At 37.2% G+C, this 20,397-nt stretch overlaps 1 protein-coding gene across 4 annotated transcripts in view; it reads right to left on the bottom strand.

Annotated features, from left to right (window-relative positions):
* Window positions 1-1,457: 1,457 nt before the first annotated feature.
* GPR174 (G protein-coupled receptor 174) overlaps window positions 1,458-20,397 on the bottom strand; it is a 36,984-nt gene continuing 18,044 nt past the window's right edge. The window contains exons 3-4 of one of the 4 annotated variants that reach the window (XM_029240537.1): window positions 19,792-19,857; window positions 1,458-6,726 (exon numbers count right to left, since the gene is read on the bottom strand). In XM_029240537.1, coding sequence (XP_029096370.1) covers window positions 5,165-6,166 — 1,002 coding nt within the window. In that variant the 5' untranslated portion in view covers window positions 6,167-6,726; window positions 19,792-19,857 and the 3' untranslated portion in view covers window positions 1,458-5,164. The remainder of the gene's footprint in view (window positions 6,727-19,791; window positions 19,858-20,397) is intronic. The other 3 variants (XM_029240538.1, XM_029240539.1, XM_029240540.1) reach the window with 3 other exon arrangements.

Raw genomic sequence — 20,397 nt, 5'->3', positions numbered from 1 at the left:
TCTTTTGAATATATTTGATTTTTTCCATAGTAAAATACATATATATGTTATACATATTATATATATATATATATATATATATATATATATACATATCTATCTTTATGTGCATCTGAGTGAAAAAGTTAAACTTATTTAGTGACACTATTTTGAACCCATTATTACAATGTTTGTCTTTATCCAGGTATGGTGTAGGAAGTTTATAGTAAGATTACTTCCTTCATACTTTCATTCCCTGAGCCTCAAACTTGGATCGTTATTGTTTCAAGCTGTTTTTGTTTATTTTTTCTTCTCATTAGATTGGCATTTTAAAAAGTATAAATGATCCTGGTCTTTGTTCAAGTTGTGAATATTCAACATTATTTAGGAAAGGCTGAAAAACATCTTTCCATTGTGGGACAGAATCAAACTTGAAGAACAGAGATCCTAGATCTGCCTCTCAGCTCTGCTTCTGAAGCTCCTGTAAAAAGGAAGATATTGGGGTCAGAGTGATAGGCCTAATTACAGCCCACTTCCCACCAATGAACAGTTGCTCTATTATTCCTTGAAGAGATCCAAGAAGGAAAATGTAAGGCCTTAAATAAGGACTATGCCTATAGATGAATAAGCAGATGTTCAGTAAGTAGTTAGATGAAGAGAACTTAGTCAACAAAAAATAGAAGAAGAAATAAGGTCTTGGAAAAATCAAGTAAGTGTTTAAGTCTGAGGAAGTTCTGCTGAAGAAATTATCTGTGAAGTTCAAAAAAGATACAGCTCATTGCCTGCCTCTCAAACACTCATCACATCCTTTAATTATTGAGGAATAAATAAGTTGAAAGAGCCACATTTACCTGAGAGTTTATCTCTCACTTCTTCCCTCTCAAAATAAGGTACAGTGAAGGCAGTGAAATTACTTGTGAGGTGGCTTCAAGAAGGCATGTAGGAGGGATGTACATTATTTGAGAACATTTGATGTGTGGGTCAAATTCCATATTTATATCCCATTATTTTTTTCAAGTCTACCAAAACATCAGAAATTTCTCCTTAGGAAAGCCTTTACCACTTCCTAGGAACATTTTTCTGTAGCAGTCAAAATGTGTAATTCAAAAAAACTTGGTTATTGCAGAAGATACTGAAAGCATTAGGAATATAGGTGAGATGAGGAGGGAGTTGCTAAAGTGGAAGAAAGATAACTAGGATGAGGGGAAAGCCAGAGACAATTCTCCTGACTTTACTATTTGTTTTGTTTTGTTTATGTAGATCTGTTTTGAGAAGAGCAGAGGGAGACAGTGAAGGATAAGACTTTTTCCCTGCTAATCTATAAGAAAAATCAAACTATTGGGTCTTAAAAACCCTTAAGATTAAAGAGAAAATATTCTTTCTGTTCCCTCATCTCCTTTTCTGCCCAAAGACTATACTTTAAAAAGTACAAGTATTTAAGTCATTTGGGTAAACTTGGTCAACAAGTGAGGATGGAGAATAATCTTAGTAAGGTGTGAACAGTATGGGAAGAGTGGATGGCAGGTGTAGGGTAGGATGGGGAAGTGGTTCATCTTTCCATTTGAAAATAGAATGCACCACTCCAGAGAGAAAGGGAGAGTAGAGCCTCTGGGGACTTACATCCATGTATGTGAGAACACTGATAAAGATCATCAATTACATCAGTTTGCTGAAAAAGTGACATTGAATTCTGGAGGCAGAAATTTTCTATGCAAATAGAGAGACCATCTTTATTACTAAAATGCATATTATAAATTATAGACATAAATATATTCCAAGTGCAACATTTTCACAGTGTTTTGGGAGTAAAAACAAAAAGATGACAGAAAAATTACGTTGCACAGGAGTTCCACTTATTCATAGTTTCAGACCAAGGTAATTTGATCTGTTGTTCCTAGAGCAGATGGCTCCTTTTCATGGAATTACAGGTTAACAGAATAAGTTCCTAAACCAAGAGACAATAAAAACATATAAACCATTTGAATATAATAATAATAAAAATAACAATAATGACAATAATAATAACATGGAAATCACTCCATATTAAAAATATCTGTTGGGGACTTCCCTTGTGGTGCAGTGGTTAAGAATCCGCCTGCCAATGCAGGGGACACGGGTTCGAGCCCTGGTCCGGGAAGATCCCATAGGCCTTGGGGCAACAAAGTGCATGCGCCACAACTACTGAACCTGCACTCTAGAGCCCATGAGCCACAACTACTGAGCCCACATGCCACAACTACTGAAGTCTGCGTGCCTAGAGCCCATGCTCTGCAACAAGAGAAGCCACAGCAGTGAGAAGCCCACGTACTGCAATGAAGAGTAGCCCCCACTTGCCACAACTAGAGAAAGCCCATGCTCAGCAATGAAGACCCAATGCAGCCAATAAATAAATAAATAAATGAATAAAAATTTTTTAGAAAGCCACTTTAAAAAAATATTTGTTGGAATAATTGTGTGTACATTTTACAATCAGAATTCAAATAACTTTAATAGAAAATGTGAGTTCATTTATCTTGAATTGTATATTGCTGTAGTTGATGGTGTTTACTTTTTGAGGGTTTTACTTTTTTCATTAAACCCGGAAAGTGACAAATGGGAGGTTTGGAGAGAAAATTCTCCAAGGAAAGGAGACACTCAAGAGGCTGCTGTCTGGATGGTAGCTGCAACAGTACTTCTCTCCTAGTTTAGACTTTTCCCTGGAAATCAGATCCAGGTTGGAAGGGGAAAAAGGCAAAAAGAAAAAGAAAACAAGCAGAGATCTGAGAAACTGATAGTCATGTTTGTAGATATATTTCTTAAAATTTAGCATCCCCATTATTGTAAGAAAATTAGGTGATCACTTACTATATGTAACCTGAAAGGCACTGCTGTAAGACTCACTTTCTTCAAAATACCTTCCTTTCCAGTCTGCTTCAGTGTCTTTAATCCCTCCATTAAAAGTGAGAGATTTACACTTTGAGTTAAAGTTCATCCCTAAGGCCTAGAATTCAGATATCCTTTGGCAAATTAATATTAAGCTAACATTAGTCATTAGTACATTAGTGTGAATAAATTTATCAGTTACTGACTAGAACAAGGGAATAAGACAGAAGACAAAACATACTGATGATGATGAGGGCTTGATAAAGTAAATCACAGCATTGAATACAAACTTAGATGGGCAGCCCTGAAGAGAAGGTGTGGTCCTAGCTAAGCAGCATAAAAATACTGGACACTTGTTCTCTCTGTCTTTTCCTCAAATGATATAAATAATTTTCAAGGGCTTCTGGACTGCCTAATAAATGGGCTATAACCTCAACATTTCCTCTAAGAATGAGGAAATATATCTCCTGGATATATTTCCCTCCTGTTTAACATAATAGATATGTTTAAAGTGAAATTAATATGTTAATGAAATTAAATCACTGGTCTCCCAAAATGACCCTAAAAAGTGTAATTCATGCTAATATAGAAAATAATAGACACATATAGTATAGACAAGGCCCTTTCGTTACAAGTACCCACAAAATTATTACTTCTAATCCCATTACAACACTGAATTATGTTCAAACACAAATCACTTTAAAGCAAAGAGACCAGGCATAATTACAGTTACTCATTTTAAAACACAATTTAACACTCATTTGGAACTCATTTAACACATCAAAATATGTACCTTATGATGAATAATTAGGATATAAATACATACACTATTGCTAGCAGCACAAAGTCAATCTTCTAGCAGGGTATTATCTTAATAACAAAGTACAAGCAAATCAACACTTGCCTAGAGAAGACATTAGAAAAATTTCCATTCATCTTAGATATTAGAATTCATTTTGATTTCACCAGTTTTTTTCCCCCAAATATATTGGTATTATAACTGTGTGCTTAAAATAACTCTTTTTCTGTAAATATGATGGAGCTCTTCCTTGATTTTCACATTCCTTCCAGATAGGAAGTAGCATGTTTCTTCATTTTAAAGCACACAGATTTTAATTAAAGCACGCTTTGAAACTTAGAGATTTTTGCCAAAGTATTTTTCAAAGTATTCTAATATTTAAGACCTCAGGTTAAATTACTACTCATATCCTGGGTCTGTTTCCTTCATACTAGTACTAAACAGGTAGGAGGCAAGGCATTTTAATGGGCGTCCAATGTGGCCAAAATTAATCTTCTGCACTTTTCTCAAAAGGGGAAAATATTGACTTCCCCAGATGCTGGGAGGGAGGCTGTGCTGGCCTTACAATGGTATGACTGGGGCAAAGCTGGGCAGTAACCTGTCAGAGGTACATTGATGTCACTCTAGAAGCATGGTGGACATTTCTTTTACTTGGCAGATCCGTACGTCTTCAGAGGTGTTCTCTGTAAAAAGTTTAAGAGAATCAGAACTATGATTATCACCTATCTGCTTTCTCCTGGACCTTTAAAGGCAATTTGGGTCACATTGTATGAACTTTGACAAGCCACCTGCCCTGGTTAGATTAAATATGGCAATTTATACAGTCATAGAGAGTATGTGAATTTATTTCTTGTTCTTATTTTAAACATACCAGAGGCCTGAGTTCAGATTTTCATTCTATTAATAGATGTGACAGATGATTTTTCATACTGATATTGAAATGAAGGAAATAGCTATTTGAGTCTTCAAACACTAGAGTGTAATCACATATGGAGATAAAAATGGTCCGTGAGGACTCCCCTGGTGGCGCAGGGGTTGAGAGTCCGCCTACTGATGCAGGGGACATGGGTTCATGCCCTGGTCCAGGAAGATCCCACATGCCGCGGAGCGGCTAGGCCCGTGAGCCATGGCTGCTGAGCCTGCACGTCCAGAGCCTGTGCTCCACAACGGGAGAGACCACAACAGTGAGAGGCCCACGTACCACAAAAAAAAAAAAAAAGGTCCATGATTTTAACACTGTTTTTGCAGAATAATATAATGTCCATCCTACTTAAAGACAACTAAAATATGATATTGGGGTATAAACTGTGATTACTAGTATAAATAGACAATTACATTGCTTCTAAATACAAGGAAACTCAATGTCCATTGTAACAAAACTAAGTGTTTATAATGACTTCAACCTAATAGTCTCTCTTTGTCTTAGGTTCACAGATACAACTGCTGGCTCTAGTTGAGATCATATGTGTATAGTATGTCACTGAAATTTTATAGCTTAAGTTTCAGTCCACATCCAGTTTTTTTTTAACATAGTTCAGTTGTCAAGGTAGAAGTGGTATGGCTGCTCACAAATGATTTTGCATGGAGTTTTATGTTATCATGCAAATCTTGTCTTGAAAGCCGTCTTCTGAACTCATCAGTGGTAAAGTAGTATATGATTGGGTCAAGGCAGGAATTCAGACTAGCAAGACACAAGGCAATAGAATGAAATATGAGAATCACCCTTCTGGCTAGGCAGCTTTTAATTTCATTGGACTTGACCAGGAAATCTAAAGGAAAACTGAAGTGATAAGGTGCAAAGCAAATTAGGAAAACTCCTGCACAGGTTAGAATCATCTTCAAGGCTTTCTTTTTCTCTCCAAGGTCTTGGGCCACAGGATATTTATCCTGCAGTGATAAAACCGTCTTCCAGGTACAATACAGGACAGTCAGAAGAGGAGTGACAAATCCAATCAACTCGCCAATGGTCATCATGACAACAGACTGGGCTAGATTGACATTCCTGGTAGGAAGATCCACAAAGCATTTTGTTCTGTTGCTAGGGGTGTCATCGCTGCTTCGGAGGAGTGGAAATAGCAGACAGGCAAGGCAGATTATTAGCCAGCCAGCAATGCTGATGTATAGGTCATATTTCTGTTTACAGTCGTGGAAGCGAAAGGGGTAGAGGAGAAACCAAAATCTTCGCACACTGATGCAGACCAAAAAGTAGATGCTTGCATACATGTTGACATACTTCAGGTAGAAACAAAACATGCAGAGGCCAGGCCCAAATGGCCAGTCATGATTCAAGTAGTAAAAGATCCTCAGTGGCAAGGAGAGGACTTGTAATAAGTCAGCAATGGCTAGGTTTATCATGAATATCACAGCCCGTTTGGTTTCTTTCATATAGCCATAAAATACCCACAAGGCTAATATGTTCCCTATGAGACCTGGCACAAGAATGACAGTGTATGTCACTGCATAGATGAAGTACCGAAAATCTGTATTGGATCCATCTGTCCCAGCACATGTGTCATTAGCAGGCATGTTTCTTTCTAGAGAAACTGCCTTTGCTAAATGGTGGTTAAAAAGCTGAATTTATAATCTACTGCTGCTCTTTCTAAAAGACTGATCATCGATGGGCTGGGGAGACTGAATATAGAATAACCTCCTTTTTATTGCATTGGTCTGGGCTTATATACATGATTTGGGTTTTTTTTCAAGTAACTATCTGCATGTTTGCTTTGGATTTGTCTACATTAACTACATTGAAGTCTAATGTGCAAGCACAGATGACAAGCTGTTATAATTTTCCCTTCTTCTTTACTCAGTTAAAAGGCCTCTGGGACATCATAACAGTTGATCCTCTCCCATTTGATCATAAATGTGCCATATAGTAGCTCTTCAAATTCCCATATGATGACAGTCATCTCTTTACTGGTGTTTGGCAGGCTGTTTTTCATTTTTTTGGCTCACATAGAAGAAAGGTTTGCTTTAGTACTCAGTGGGTCCACAGCTCTTCACAGATGATTAACTTGGATGGATCATCTTTCTGGGACATTTTCAGTTATGTGTCATAAACTAAAAAGTGAGAAACAAAGTCAGAGCTGCAAATGAAAAAAAGTTAAGCCAATTATTGTCTAGAAATTTTTGAAAAAAAAGCCTATGTGTAGAAAAATCTATTACCTTTAATGGAAAGTTCTGATGTGAATGAGTGTGATTAGTCACAAGTTCCATAAGGCACTTTAGAATCACAAGACAGTATAGCTAGAAGGAACCTGAGAAGTAATCTAGCCCCTTACTACTCAAAATGTGATCCACGAACCAGCATTACTGGAGAACTTTTTAGAAATGCAAAAGAATCTCAGATCCCATCTGGGACTTGCTGCAACACAATCAGCAATTTAAGAAGAACCACAAGTGATTCTTAGGCGTATTAACATTTGAGAGGCTCTGATGTAGACCACAGCTTCACAAACATCACTGAGGGTCACACTCATCTGGGGAAGTTTTAAAAAATTACAACTTTCCTTAGATTTTCTAGTGTCTCCTGTAGAGATTCTTATTCAGTACTTAGGGCCTGAAATTTTTATTTTTAAAAAGATCCCCATATGATTCAGATATAGCCAACCCAGCCAGCATTTGTCCTTGAACCATCATATAGGGGCCACTGATTTGTTTCATATCTTCCCCAGATGTCTGAAAATTAGTGGGCAACCACCCTCTCTTTAATTACTTGCAATAACAAGGGTCATTTAGCCACTTCTCAATTATCCAAGACAAAAGACCATGACATCAATACGGAGAATCAAAATCCCCAAAAAGTTGACCCAGCTAGGTCCATGACCTCTGTTCTAAAACAAATTTTAGCTTAGGCACCTGGATAGTTGCCTCAAAGCTGCTGAAATGCAGGAGGAGTTAATTGACTTTAAAGATATGTGGGAAGAACAAAAATGAAGTAGGAATTATAAAACATCCTGCTATGGATTATCAAATCCATGTTTGAAGTTGGCTTGATTCAACCCCTGAAGGAATTGTAATTGTTATTATTTTGCCTCAATTACCTGGTAAGTAAAATAGCACATTTGTTCAAAGATACAATGCACACTTTATTTAAACATGCTGATAAATAGTATGAACTATGCATTCAGATTGAAGGGGTTAAATACTTGAGATTTCTCAGATAAGGAAGTAGAGAGACGGTGTTATAAAATAACAAGAAGCAAGACTGTAAAGAATAACATCGATGTTGAAAGAGTGGTTAAAATTAGAGGTTGTTCAGCTCCCAAACTGAAATACATCTTTGAAATATTTTCACAGGTAGTGATTTTGATTAGGTGACAGGCAAAATTAGGTGGCAGACCAAAAAGTCACAAGCCCTGGGTTTTCAACCTCCTTTTAACTATTTATATAAAAGTCATCACCTGCTAACGTCACTGATAAGAAATCAGAACTATACAAATAAACACCCAGTCAACTTCTAATGAACATTCACCTCTCCTATCAAAGCCAATGACTCTTAAATCTATGTCAATCCTGAGCTGTAACTCTCTTTCCAACTATATATAACACCTCTTCTTTTGGATATTTCATTACCATCTTAAAATTCAACATATGAAAGTGAAGCCATTTTTTCTATTTATTGAAAATATGTCACATCTTGTCAGATAATGTCACCTCTTTGACAAAAAATCTCCTAATGTCTTCTCATCTCACTCAGAGGAAAAATAGAAGTCCTTACAACAAATGGCCTATTTTAACTACATGGTCTGGCCCCTGGTTACTCTTCTGATCTCACCTTCTAAGATTCTCCCCCTTGCGCTCTGCTCCAGCAACTTTACCATTCTTGCTGTTAGGTGAACAGACCAAGAACCTTCCTGCCTCAAAGCATATGAATTGGCAGTTCCCTGTGCCTGAAATGCTTTAGCCTAGTTATTTATCTGTTTTACTCCCTTGCCTCCTTTAGATCTTTACCCAAGTGGGTCCTTTTCATGAGGCTTTCCCTCATCTTCCTATTTAAAACTGCAGCTCACCTCCAACACTCCCCATCTCCTGTCAGTATTTATTTTATCTATTGCCAGTTGTAACTAACATACTCTTTGATTTTTACTTATTTATTTTGTTTTTATATATTTTCCCTACTAGAATGTAAAGTCCATGAGGACAAGGATTCTTGTGTGTTTTGTTTACTTGTTATAAAACAGAACTGAGGACTGTGGAAGACACAAATAAGTGCTCAGTATTTGTTGAAAGAAATAATTTCAGTAAATAAAATCAATATATCTCACACAAAAATGATCATCCCTCAAAACTTCAAACCAGATTCTGCTCCTGACTTCTTCATTGCTATTAAGTTCACTAATGTTTTCCTAGGTTGTCTCAAAGTCTTGGAGGTATTGACTCTTTGTCATTTATTTTCCACTTCCAAACAAGTTAGGGAAGATAGCTTACTATGGGGGAAATAACATATGTTTAGGAGTCAGGATTATCTGGGTTTAAATTCTTGCTCTTTTAATTAATAGCTGTGTGACTTCAGGTATATCACCAAACTTCTCTGATTCTTTAATTTCTCATAGATAAAATGAGAATAATCATAGTACCTAACTTAGAGTCAGTGTGAGAATTAATTGAGCTGCTGTATATAATTTATTTAGCATAGTGTAAGGTACATAAATGCTTAATAACTGATATTATTATTATTACTACTTTCTGCAACTGCGTTATTTCTCATAATATTATTCTTTAAATTTGCATTGTTTATGCTCTAGTTCAGGACCTTATTACTTAATTTATTTCCCTATCCCTTATCATTTTCTACTCCATACTCTATAATGCTGTCAGATATTTTTTTCCTTAAAATGAGCTCTTAAAAAGCATTAATGGATTCCTATTGCCCAAAAAATCACAAAATACAGTCTGGCAGTCAATGGCTTCCTTAAATACAGTGCCATCTACCTTTAGGATTTTGTCTCCCAGTGCTCTCCTAACATGTCCAGAACTCCAGCCAAACTGAGCTCCATACTATTCAAACTGACTTTTTCTTCCCCCACAAATAGCTTTTTCCATTTTTTCATTCTGCTACCTCAGCTTGGAATATCTTTTTTTGTTTTGTTTTATTTTTTTGCATACCAGTCCTACTTATTTGTGAAGACCTTTCTCAAATTTCCTGTCCTTCGTGAAAACTTCTTTAACTCAACACTGTTGTCCTAACTCCTTTTTAAAACCCTCATGTATACCTCTTTTAAAGCACATACTTCTTCTGCTTTTTGGTTAGTAACTTATGTCTGTGTCTTATTTATGCCTCTGCTTCCCTTTTCACCCCACTCCACCACAACTATGCCAGAAAATTGTTGAAGTCAGGGGCTGAGTCTTATATATCTTTATACCCCCCGAAGCACCTAGAACTATGTTTGGAATATGTTGGGATCATCCAATATTTATTCAGCATTTATCATTTGCCAGGTGCATGCTTGCTACTGGAGGTATAAGCGGTGGAAAAAGGCACAAAATCTCTGTCTTTTTAGACCTTATAGTCTAGTGAGGAAGAATGATAATTGGTGCACAATATGAAAAATGTGATCATAGGCAATGTACAGTGTTCCCTAAAAACACAAAAAAGGGGAACCAACTAAATATTAAGAACATTTTTGCTTAAGTGATGTGAACTTAAACTCAAGACTATCTTCCTGAAGTCTGTATTTTTCCTGTTGGTTGTTCCCTCACTGGCCACATTTTAATGCTTTTTCATCTGTATATCCTAAACTGCAAACTTGAAATGCTCTTGAATACAGAATCTCCCTTAATATTCTTCTGACTTCCTTCTGGGAGAGCTGGTAATGTTATCCCTTTGTTAAGATAACATTATTTTCTAGTAGGAAAAGTTGCTTGGGATTGTTGGAAAGGCTTTCAAACATGGGGAAAAAAAACCCTAGTCAGCTGTGCTGTAATGAATATAAATATTCCTTTATCTAAGAGTGATGGACACAAAAGATGAAGGAGGCTTTTTTTTCAGAGCATATTACTATTTTTTTTGAGATTTCCCTTTCTCAGGAAAGAATCCGTATTGTAACAGACACTGGAACAGACTCCAATTTTAAATGAGCTATTTATTTGAAGCAACATGCCAGATTCCTTGATCAATTTTTTCTTGCTTCAGGAGCCTATCCTTACTTAATTTTACTCACTTCCTTGGGAAGAAGAAAAACATAAGAGAAAAAGTGAAACTGATGGCCTGAGTTTAGCCTGATTTCCAGCAATATACCGTCCAGAAACTATCCCATATATAGTTCTTGTGGGAAGTTAGTATTTTTATTTATGAATATTTATCAGTTTACATGAACCTGAAGCTTCACTAAATTTTACTTGTGATATGGTTCAAGAGTGTTTTCAGCAATATTATGTATTTGGTTGCTTATTTCTGGGAAAACCTGTTTCAAATGAATATCAGGGATAGCTTTCTGTGTATTTTACTGAGACTTCTTAGTAAAATCTCAGCAAAATGTGTTTCTGTATTTTAATAAAGGGAAGTGAATTATTAAAATTATTAAAAGACCTAATTTATAATGGTGGTCTTTGAGACATATTAGTGGCAAGTAGAGACTATATTTTGGGATGTGGAGCTCTGCTCAGCAACCATCCAATCACAGGTCAAATGCAACTGCTTGCTCAAAAGCCAACTTTATTTTAGAGTTCTGGTTATGTACACACTTTAGTAAGCCAAGAAAAAGCAGACCTAGTGCTACAAGTGACTGCAAATAATGTGGGACAGAACAAGGAGCGTACATGTGTGTGGGAGGCAATTATACTTTTACGATACATGAGTAATCACAAATATTGAATAGATGAGAGCAGAACAATTTCTTCCTGATTCTAATCAGCACACATAGCAAATCTCAGGGCTTCTTTTTCACTTTTGAAATTCTTCAAAGTGAAATAATTTACAGTATTTCCAGAAAACCTGTCCAGCAACTATATCTAAGAGCTGACTACAGCTCAGTAAGCAAATACTTTAGAAAGTCTTTACCTAGTTAATTCTCCTAGGAAGAATGTTCCATCAGAATTTTTATTTTAAAGAGGGGTGGGGGGCTTCCCTGGTGACACAGTGGTTAAGAATCTGCCTGCCAATGCAGGGGACACAGTCTCGATCCCTGGTGTGGGAAGATCCCACGTGCCGCAGAGCAACTAAGCCCGTGTGCAACAACTACTGAGCCTGCACTCTACAGCCCACAAGTCACAACTACTGAAGTCCACACACCTAGAGCCAGTGCTCCACAACAAGAGAAGCCACTGCAATAAGAAGCACATGCAGGACTTCCCTGGTCGCGCAGTGTTTAAGAATCCAACGGCCAATGCAGCGGACACAGGTTCGAGCGCTGGTCTGGGAAGATCCCACATGCCGCGGAGCAACTAAGCCCATGTGCCACAACTACTGAGCCTGTGCTCTAGAACGTACGAGCCACAACTATTGAGCCCATGTGTCACAACTCCTGAAGTCCGCGTGCCTAGAGCCTGCGTTCGGCAACAAGAGAAGCCACTGCAATGAGAAGCCCGTGCACTGCAACAAAGAGCAGCCCCTGCTCATCACAACTAGAGAAAGTCCATGCACAGCAACGAAGACCCAGAACAGCCATAAATAAATAAATAAATAAATAAATTAAATAAATAAATAAATAAAAGAGGGGTGTTCTGTATAGATACCACATCTAATCATGCTCCCAACTCCTCTTATCTCTGACATCTATGATTCCTTGATAGGCCAGCTCCATGAAGGGAGGAAGTACCTATGTGTGGACAAAGTAGTTATTTAGAGTTATTATTTTGCTAGGAAGTTTCACTTAGCTGAATCTAAATGTCTCTTCTGAGATCTGAAGCACATTTTCTCTTCAGCAGATTCTGTATCTTGTTGCTCTGCTCTGAGTAATACGCTTTTAATTACTCGGAGAAAGAAGGAAGGTCATCACTCAATCTCACATCAGAGTGAATAATGCCCAGACATGTTGCCTTTCCTCAGATATCCTAGTTCACAATCATTTTGTATCCCGCAGACCAGCACATGCCAATTGGTATTGGGAATGGGTTACTGCAGAAGCTGTTGAAATCTGTACTGATAACTAAAATTACTTTAGCCACTATCCACTTTCTTGCTCCTACCATCTATTAAAAAAATTAGTTTGTTCTTACATGGCTCCCACCTCTCAGGGTCTCCTTCTTATCCACATGATTTATAGGTGTCTATTTTTATTCTTTCCTTTTTTCTTAAGCAGGGCTTCTCAAAATGTGGTCTCTGGGCTAACATGGTGTATATAATAACTTTTTATTCAAAATACAAGTAACCATTTTACAAAGTTCCATTTTACACGTTACATTTAAAATATTTTCACTTTGTAGAAGTGATGAGAAGATCACAAGTTATGTTACAGTGGGAAAATGGTACGTATTTTCTGTTCTCACTGCTGACACGACTGTGGGGATTTTCCTCAGCTCTTTTGAATGTCACCTTGTGTCTCAGACCAGACATGAGCATTTGGACAAGAAGGGGGATTTTTTTTAAGGAAAGTTATAAGCTTCCAAGCTTACATAAAATAAACTAAGGTCCAAGATAATCAGGTCCTTCTGGCCCTTTTTACTTTTTTGCAGTTGTTTTTCTTGCAATTTTCTCTTTGAGAGTGTACCCTATCCACTGCTTCACAGGATTAATAGTCTGTGAAAGTGGAGGAGTAAACCAATCTTAAGGGTTCTGGTAAAAAGAGCAAGGGTGAAGTGGAAAATTAAACCAGTCTCCAGGGCCTCATTCCGTAGCTGGCCTTGATTTGGGGTGTAGGTAGCTACCTAATGTGGTGTAAATTCATGGATTGCCAAAAAGCCCTCCTTTAAGGAAAAAGAAAGGAAAAGTCCTTTCCTACTTGTTGGCTGGGGCCCAAACTCCTTTTTCTTAAGGATAAGCCTTTTGCCTTATAGGGAGAGTTTAGGCTTGGAATTTCAGCCTCCCACCCTTAAAGATGGAGTGCAGTAATTTAAACCTGGTAACTTTTCTTGGGGAATGTCAGTACCTCAGACAAACTCAGAATTTCTGGATCGTGTGTAATAGACCTCAGAGCTTTTGCATCCTTTGTCTTTCTGCTCATTGTATCAGATCTTTCTGGTGTTGGTAATCAGTGGTTACCCCCCTCTCCACAGTTACTTGTGTTTTACTTATAATTTGGAGCCATTTTCTCCACACTATATTATCCAAGGTGTATAGCATTTTGTTTTTAAAAAGCAAAGCATAATATAGAAATGTCTCAGCAGATATTGGGGTCTTCAGAAACTGCATAAAGAATCCTGATGGAAAATTATTTAAATTGAATTTTAAATACTAAAATGCAAATGGCAAAAAGGAATTGTTTAGCCCTCAGTAATTACCCTTAAAAGTGGTCATAGAGCCTTCAGTAATTACTCTGAAAAATTCCCAGGGAACATTTGATATCCAAAGAACAAGACAATTAATCTAATAAAAGGGGGGTGTCTTGAATCTTACTTTTTTTTTTTAAATCTTTTGGTCTCACTGCACGGCATGTGGGATCTTAGTTCCCCGACCAGGGATCAAACCTGCGGCCCCTGCACTGGAAGCTCAGAATCTTAACCACTGAACCGCCAGGGAAGTCCTATTCTTGAATTTTAAATGACAGATAATATATACTGTTCTTCAATCAAGCCTTAAGGGAGGCATAGGAAAGGGGTACAAGACACTGAACACTGTTATCCCAGATGACTGAATATAAGCCTCTCCTAGTGGTGGTTTTGTCTTTGCTGGACCTGTTTTATTTTATGGCTCTTGGTAGTATGTCTTCTCTCAACAGGTTTCTAGTTGGTTACTTCTCAATCTTCTACCATGTTTTCTATACTTAGAAAGTAGATCCTATAAATTAATCAAGATTCTCACTTCAAAAAATAAGTCCCAAAAGTCCTTTAAGTCACTGTCTAAAGAGTAACCACATACCAGGAACCATTACTGTGGTCCTACAGTTCTTCCAGCATCAACAGCCCTCCTGACTAGTAGAAGCAAACTGAGTCTTCTGGAAACTCTTGGCTCTTAGAGGTATTTTTCTGATTACTGAGACTGAAGTGTCATTGAAAAAGATGACTGTATTCCTTGACTAATTTTCCACCAGTGATGGGAATGCTGTGACAGATGCATGGCCCTTGGCATAGGTGGAAGCAGAGAGGGTGGCACATCCCTGCTAATGTTTCTTCTTCCCAGACTCTCCTTTTTTATAAGCCACCATATTTGAGAAAAGAGCTATGACTGTAAAGTGTTAGGAGTGGAGGGTTCTCTTTCCCTGGATCTGTCTCCAAAAGGAGGGTTATAGGGGGTAAGGTGGGGAGAGTCCTAGACTAACCTCAAAGACCCTTGTTCTAAATCTACTGTACCCATGGATCCAAGAACCAGATAATGACATATTCACTTGGAGATCACTCTAGCCCAAGTCTGGAATAAGGATGTCCCAGGTATGAAACATCAAACATCAAATTAGATTGTAGGTCCTCACCAGAACTGTTGTCACATTTGTCTGAGATGACATCATATACATATTGATTGAAAAGGTTGTGAAAATTGTCATATGGGACCCTTTCTTATGACACTCTCTTCATCCCACACTAATATTTTAGGTACTAGATTCACAAATACCGAGAAATTTTACTCTTCTCTAGGACAGGGCTGAAGTGTCCTAAAGAATCACAGACCACATCTGAAGTCAAGCCTGGGATTATGTTAGCCTCTGGAGCTTGATACATGTGCAATATTTGACTGGAATTTTGTGTATTTGTTTTTACTGCATACTGCTCTGTTAGCAAATAAAATAATTTTTCAGTGAGTGTCTTTATTTGTAATAGTTGGGCCATTTCTGGTGACATTTCACTGGAGTGAAAGGTAATACAGTTCAAGATTGGGATATAATGAAGGACAAGCCAATGTTGTCCTTCACTGATCTTGTTCTTTGGCTTTAAAAGCAGATATATATCGGGACTTCCCTGGTGGTGCAGTGGTTAAGAATCTGCCTGCCAATGCAGGGGACACGGGTTCGAGCCCTGGTCTGGGAAGATCCCACATGTCGTGGAGCAACTAAGCTCATGCACCACAACTACTGAGCCTGCGCTCTAGAGCCCGTGAGCCACAACTACTGAGCCTACGTGCCACAGCTACTGAAGCCTGTGTGCCTAGAGCCCACGCTCTGCAGCAAAGAGAAGCCACCACAATGAGAAGCCTGTGCGTCTCAATGAAGAGTAGCCCCTGCTCACGGCAAGTAGAGGAAGCCCGTGAGCAGCAACAAAGACACAATGAAGCCAAAATAAATAAGTAAATAAATAGATACATTTGTTTTAAAAGAAGCAGATATATATCATCTACTGTTTTCTTGCAGTCTGTAGTATGAGTTGAAAAGTATCTAAGAAACCCAGAAAATCCCTTCTTCTAAAGTCTTTTGCAGATGTTCCTACAGAAAGACTATGAGCTTCTATTCTGTTTTGACTCAAAGGATAGAGTGTCATCTTCCACCTAAAATGAATAGGCAAGCAAGTAAAGAATACCGACCAGCAATTGCAAACTTTTTGTACATTTCCAGCATAGTATCAGTAACACTCAGCAATATTTCAGGAGGAACAGACATTCATATTTTATCTCTGTTTACAACATTTTGACATGAGCAATAGCTGTACCTCCTTTCTATTATGTTAAATATCACAACTTTATTATTTTAGACTAACATATTTCTACAGATGTCTTTATCAGATACAGGTTGAAGCATATCATGCACTTGTGCAAAATCCTTCAAATATTCACACTTTGATGATGTAAATATCTGACATTCAAAGCTCTATTTTCTCTCTTGAGCCCAATCTCTTATTACACTCTTCCAAATGTCCTAGGCTTCCACCATGCCAGGCTTATCTTGAATACATCATGTACCTTTTAATGTCTCTCTCTCTTTTAATTTAGTCGGAATGTCTTCAAGGTCCAATCCCCTATCCCCACTTTCCCACTTTGATAAGAAAATTCTTGATAGAAAGGAGAATTTCTATAACCTCATTTTTTCCTCCAAGACTCTCTTGAGTTCACCCAAACTGGAATTAACTCACCTTCCTTTGACTTCCCATTGCATAGTGCATATACCTCTATTATAGTCTGATGTGTTTCATCCTGTCTGATAGTACAGTTAGTTGTCTATATAACCACTAGATTGTAAGCTTTCTGAGATTAGGAACTCTGTCCTAATCATCTATGTATTTCTCACAACACTTAGACCTGTACTAAATGTTCATTGGTAGACCTTTAGTAAATGCCTGTTAAATTTGGATACAAATGTCCCTGCAAGTCTGTAGAAATTTTTTTCCAATTATCCAGTTCTGTATAAATTTTGAAATATGTCACTTAAAGGCTTTTCAAGTTATAAAATCTAAAAACATATTTAGTAATTTCTAGCTATTGTTTTAATCATTGATATTGGCTACTGCAAAGTATTTGGAGATTACAAAACCACTTTTTAAAGAGTTTTTCTTTTTTATTTGCTGAGAATCACATCTGAATTATTTTCTGTATGAAGTTGTCTTTTTTGCGGAGGACAGGCTCCGGATGCACGGGCTCAGCGGCCATGGCTCACAGGCCTAGCCGCTCAGCGGCATGTAGGATCTTCGCGGACCGGGGCACGAACCCATGTCCCCTGCATCAGCAGGCGGACTCTCAACCACTGCGCCACCAGGGAAGCCCTATCTTTCTTATTGGTCACCTGCCAATGGATAAAATAAGTGCTCTGGATGCCATACCATTGAACTGATTACAATTTCCTCCATGGTTTCCTCAAAACAATCAAATGTATTCACTTAAGTGTTTGGGAATCAAATTGAAGAAATTTCAGAAACAATCAAAAAGAAAATTCCTCCTTCACAGCAACAGTGGCCCCCACAAGCTCCATGCTCACTTAACGTTTAAAAAATTATTCAACTACAATTTTACCATATTTATCAGCAAGCTCTGAACTAAGGCAGAGTACACGACTCAAAACACACTAATTGCCTTTTTAAAAATTCTCAACTCTTAATGTACATATAAACAGCCACATTGTATTGCAATCAAGTGAAGTGCAAATAAAAGGAAGTCAGGTTTTAAAAGTATTACCCTCCCACCACACACACACACACACACACACACAAACACACACACCCCAAAATGGAGAAGAGCACACTTCTTTGTGGTAATGTGGTGCTATTTTTACTTTTTTTTTTTTTCCACCACCTGCTACCTTCTTATGGCAGGAAATGACAACTCCCTCCCCCACCATAGTCAGGGAACTCACCAAGTACCAAAAGTGTGTTGAACAGGCACTTGTTCCCAAAATCTGCAGTTGAGAAAAGATTATATTTGCTTCCTATTACATTTACCTGCTGGTTCGCTCACTTTTATATCTGACATAAGCCAATTGTTTACGTCTCTCTCTCATTATCTACTCAGAGAGTACAGCTGGACTTCTGGATACCTAAGTAATTTAGGCATAAGCTTGCTATTTATTTATTTCCAATGCCTTTCCCTTAAATGTATCTTGTGAAAGGCTAAAGGGAGAAGGTACTTTGAAACCAAAACTGGTGACAGTAAATAAAAGGATTTTTTTCAGTGAATGGCATTATTTGCAGTATTTGGTTGGTTTTTGATGACTCTTTATATCACTGGATTGAAAACTAAGTGACTAGCCACTTCTTGAGATTCATTGCAATTGAGTTCATTGCATTTTCTTCCTGCTTTATTTGTAACTTTTTAACAAGTGTTAAAGCAATGACATTTAGCTCTAAGTGATGGCAAAAAAAAAAAAAACTTGAATTCAGATGTTCCCCCACCTCATACTTACCAACTTAAGTGTATGTCAGGGTAAACGAGATAGGAGAAACAACTCTTTGACAGTTTGGAATGCCAATCGGTTGTTTCAATGATTGACATCAGTGACAGAGTAATTGCGAACATGAGAAATATGGTTATTTTTTATTTTAAGATGATCATCAAATGGTAATGTGCTTCCATCATTTGTTCGTGATCTATCTAACTGTCCATCGATCATATCAACAAGGCTTCACAGACAGGATAAAAGGAAAGTTGAAACAAATGGCTAGCAATCTTAAGGGCAAATTTATCTAAAACTGGGACCCTTCTCTTTCACTGTTCTTCCCAATACAGGGTATGTCACTGATACACTAATAACTCAAAGTTTTGACTTTAAATTTTTCTTTAATCTCCTTCCTCCCTCTGTCTTGTTCCTCTTCTCTTCCTCCTATTTAGACTGCAGCTTCCTCCATCTGACCTTCTCTGCCACACTGTTGTTATCTACATTGTTTTTTCCTTAGCTCTAGTTCTATCTATCTGACTATTCTATTCCTTATTACTCTCACAACCTCTTCAACTATGTCATCAACATGTCCTACATACCACACCAAGGTATTCATCTCCAATAAATTTCCTTTGCCTGGGAGGATAGATGGTATTCTCCATGTGAACTTATTTATCTGGGAAAAGTCACCCAAGAGATACAATACAGCACACCTGCACACACACACACACACACACACACACACACACATTACCTTTCTAGACTCCATCAATGAGTTGAAACATTTAAGACATTGGGTTCCTCACAGTGATAATATTTTTTAAAAAATAAAGTTATTGGAAACAACAAGGCAGAACTATAGTCAATATCTTGTAATAACCTATAATGGAAAATAATCTGAAAAAGAATATATATATATATATATATTCTTAAATCATATTTAATGGTGAAAGACTGAATTCATTCCTCCTAAGATCAAGAGTAAGTAAATAATGTTTGCTTTCTTTCCTTCTATGCAACATTGTACAACTTTCCAGGGCAACCAGGCAAGAAAAGGAAAATAAGGTATCCAGACTAGGAAGGAAGAATCAAAATTATCTTTATTTCTAAATGACATGATTGTCTATGTAAAAAAATACAATGCAATCTTCAAAAAAAGAACTACCAGAACTAATAACTGAATATAACAAGGTTTCCAGAAAAATGTCAATAAAGAAATATCCACTGTATATCTATGTACTAGTAATGAATAGTTGTACATTAAAAATTAGAAAAATATAACCTTTACAATACCATCAAAATATGAAATACTTAGAAATATACCTGGTAAATGATGTCGAAAAAACTGTACACTGGTATTCACAAAATCTTGCTGAGAGACTAAAAGACCTAAATAATGGAACAACATATATTAAAATAAATAAATAGATAGATAGATAAATGAACAAACTTATCAGGAAGCAAGCAATCAAATGAGTTTGTCTTTCCTGAGCTGTCACTTTGAAAAGCTATAGGCTTATTCCAATTACATTCCTTATTGCTCAGGAAAATTTTGGAGCTCTCCCTTAGAATTGCACTCAGAGTCTGCCTCATATACTTTAGAATAATCTCTGTGGTGAAAAACCTTTGTCTTTTAAGGGTAGTTGAATTTTGGAAATAGTCAAAAGTCATTCAGAAATAAGTCTGAACAATGAAGTTAAGGATCAAGTTAAACATGCCATTTTTGGCTCAAAGCAAGGTATGATAAGGTATGACCATAGTGTGTTATGACATATTTCTCTTGATTAGCTCAAATCCAGTCTCAAAGATAATTTCAAAGAACAAGTTATGAGACTATTTGGTGAAACACAGCATCACTACTGTAAGCATATAACTTTGCATTTGAGGGTGACATTTATTCAAAAATATAAATAGTGATGTATTTATTTT

This window comes from Monodon monoceros, unplaced genomic scaffold, assembly GCF_005190385.1.
Source record: "Monodon monoceros isolate NGI ecotype Baffin Bay Population unplaced genomic scaffold, NGI_Narwhal_1 Super_Scaffold_22, whole genome shotgun sequence".
In the NCBI taxonomy this organism is placed as follows: Eukaryota; Metazoa; Chordata; class Mammalia; order Artiodactyla; family Monodontidae; genus Monodon; species Monodon monoceros.
This window is presented reverse-complemented; position numbering and strand designations above follow the sequence as displayed.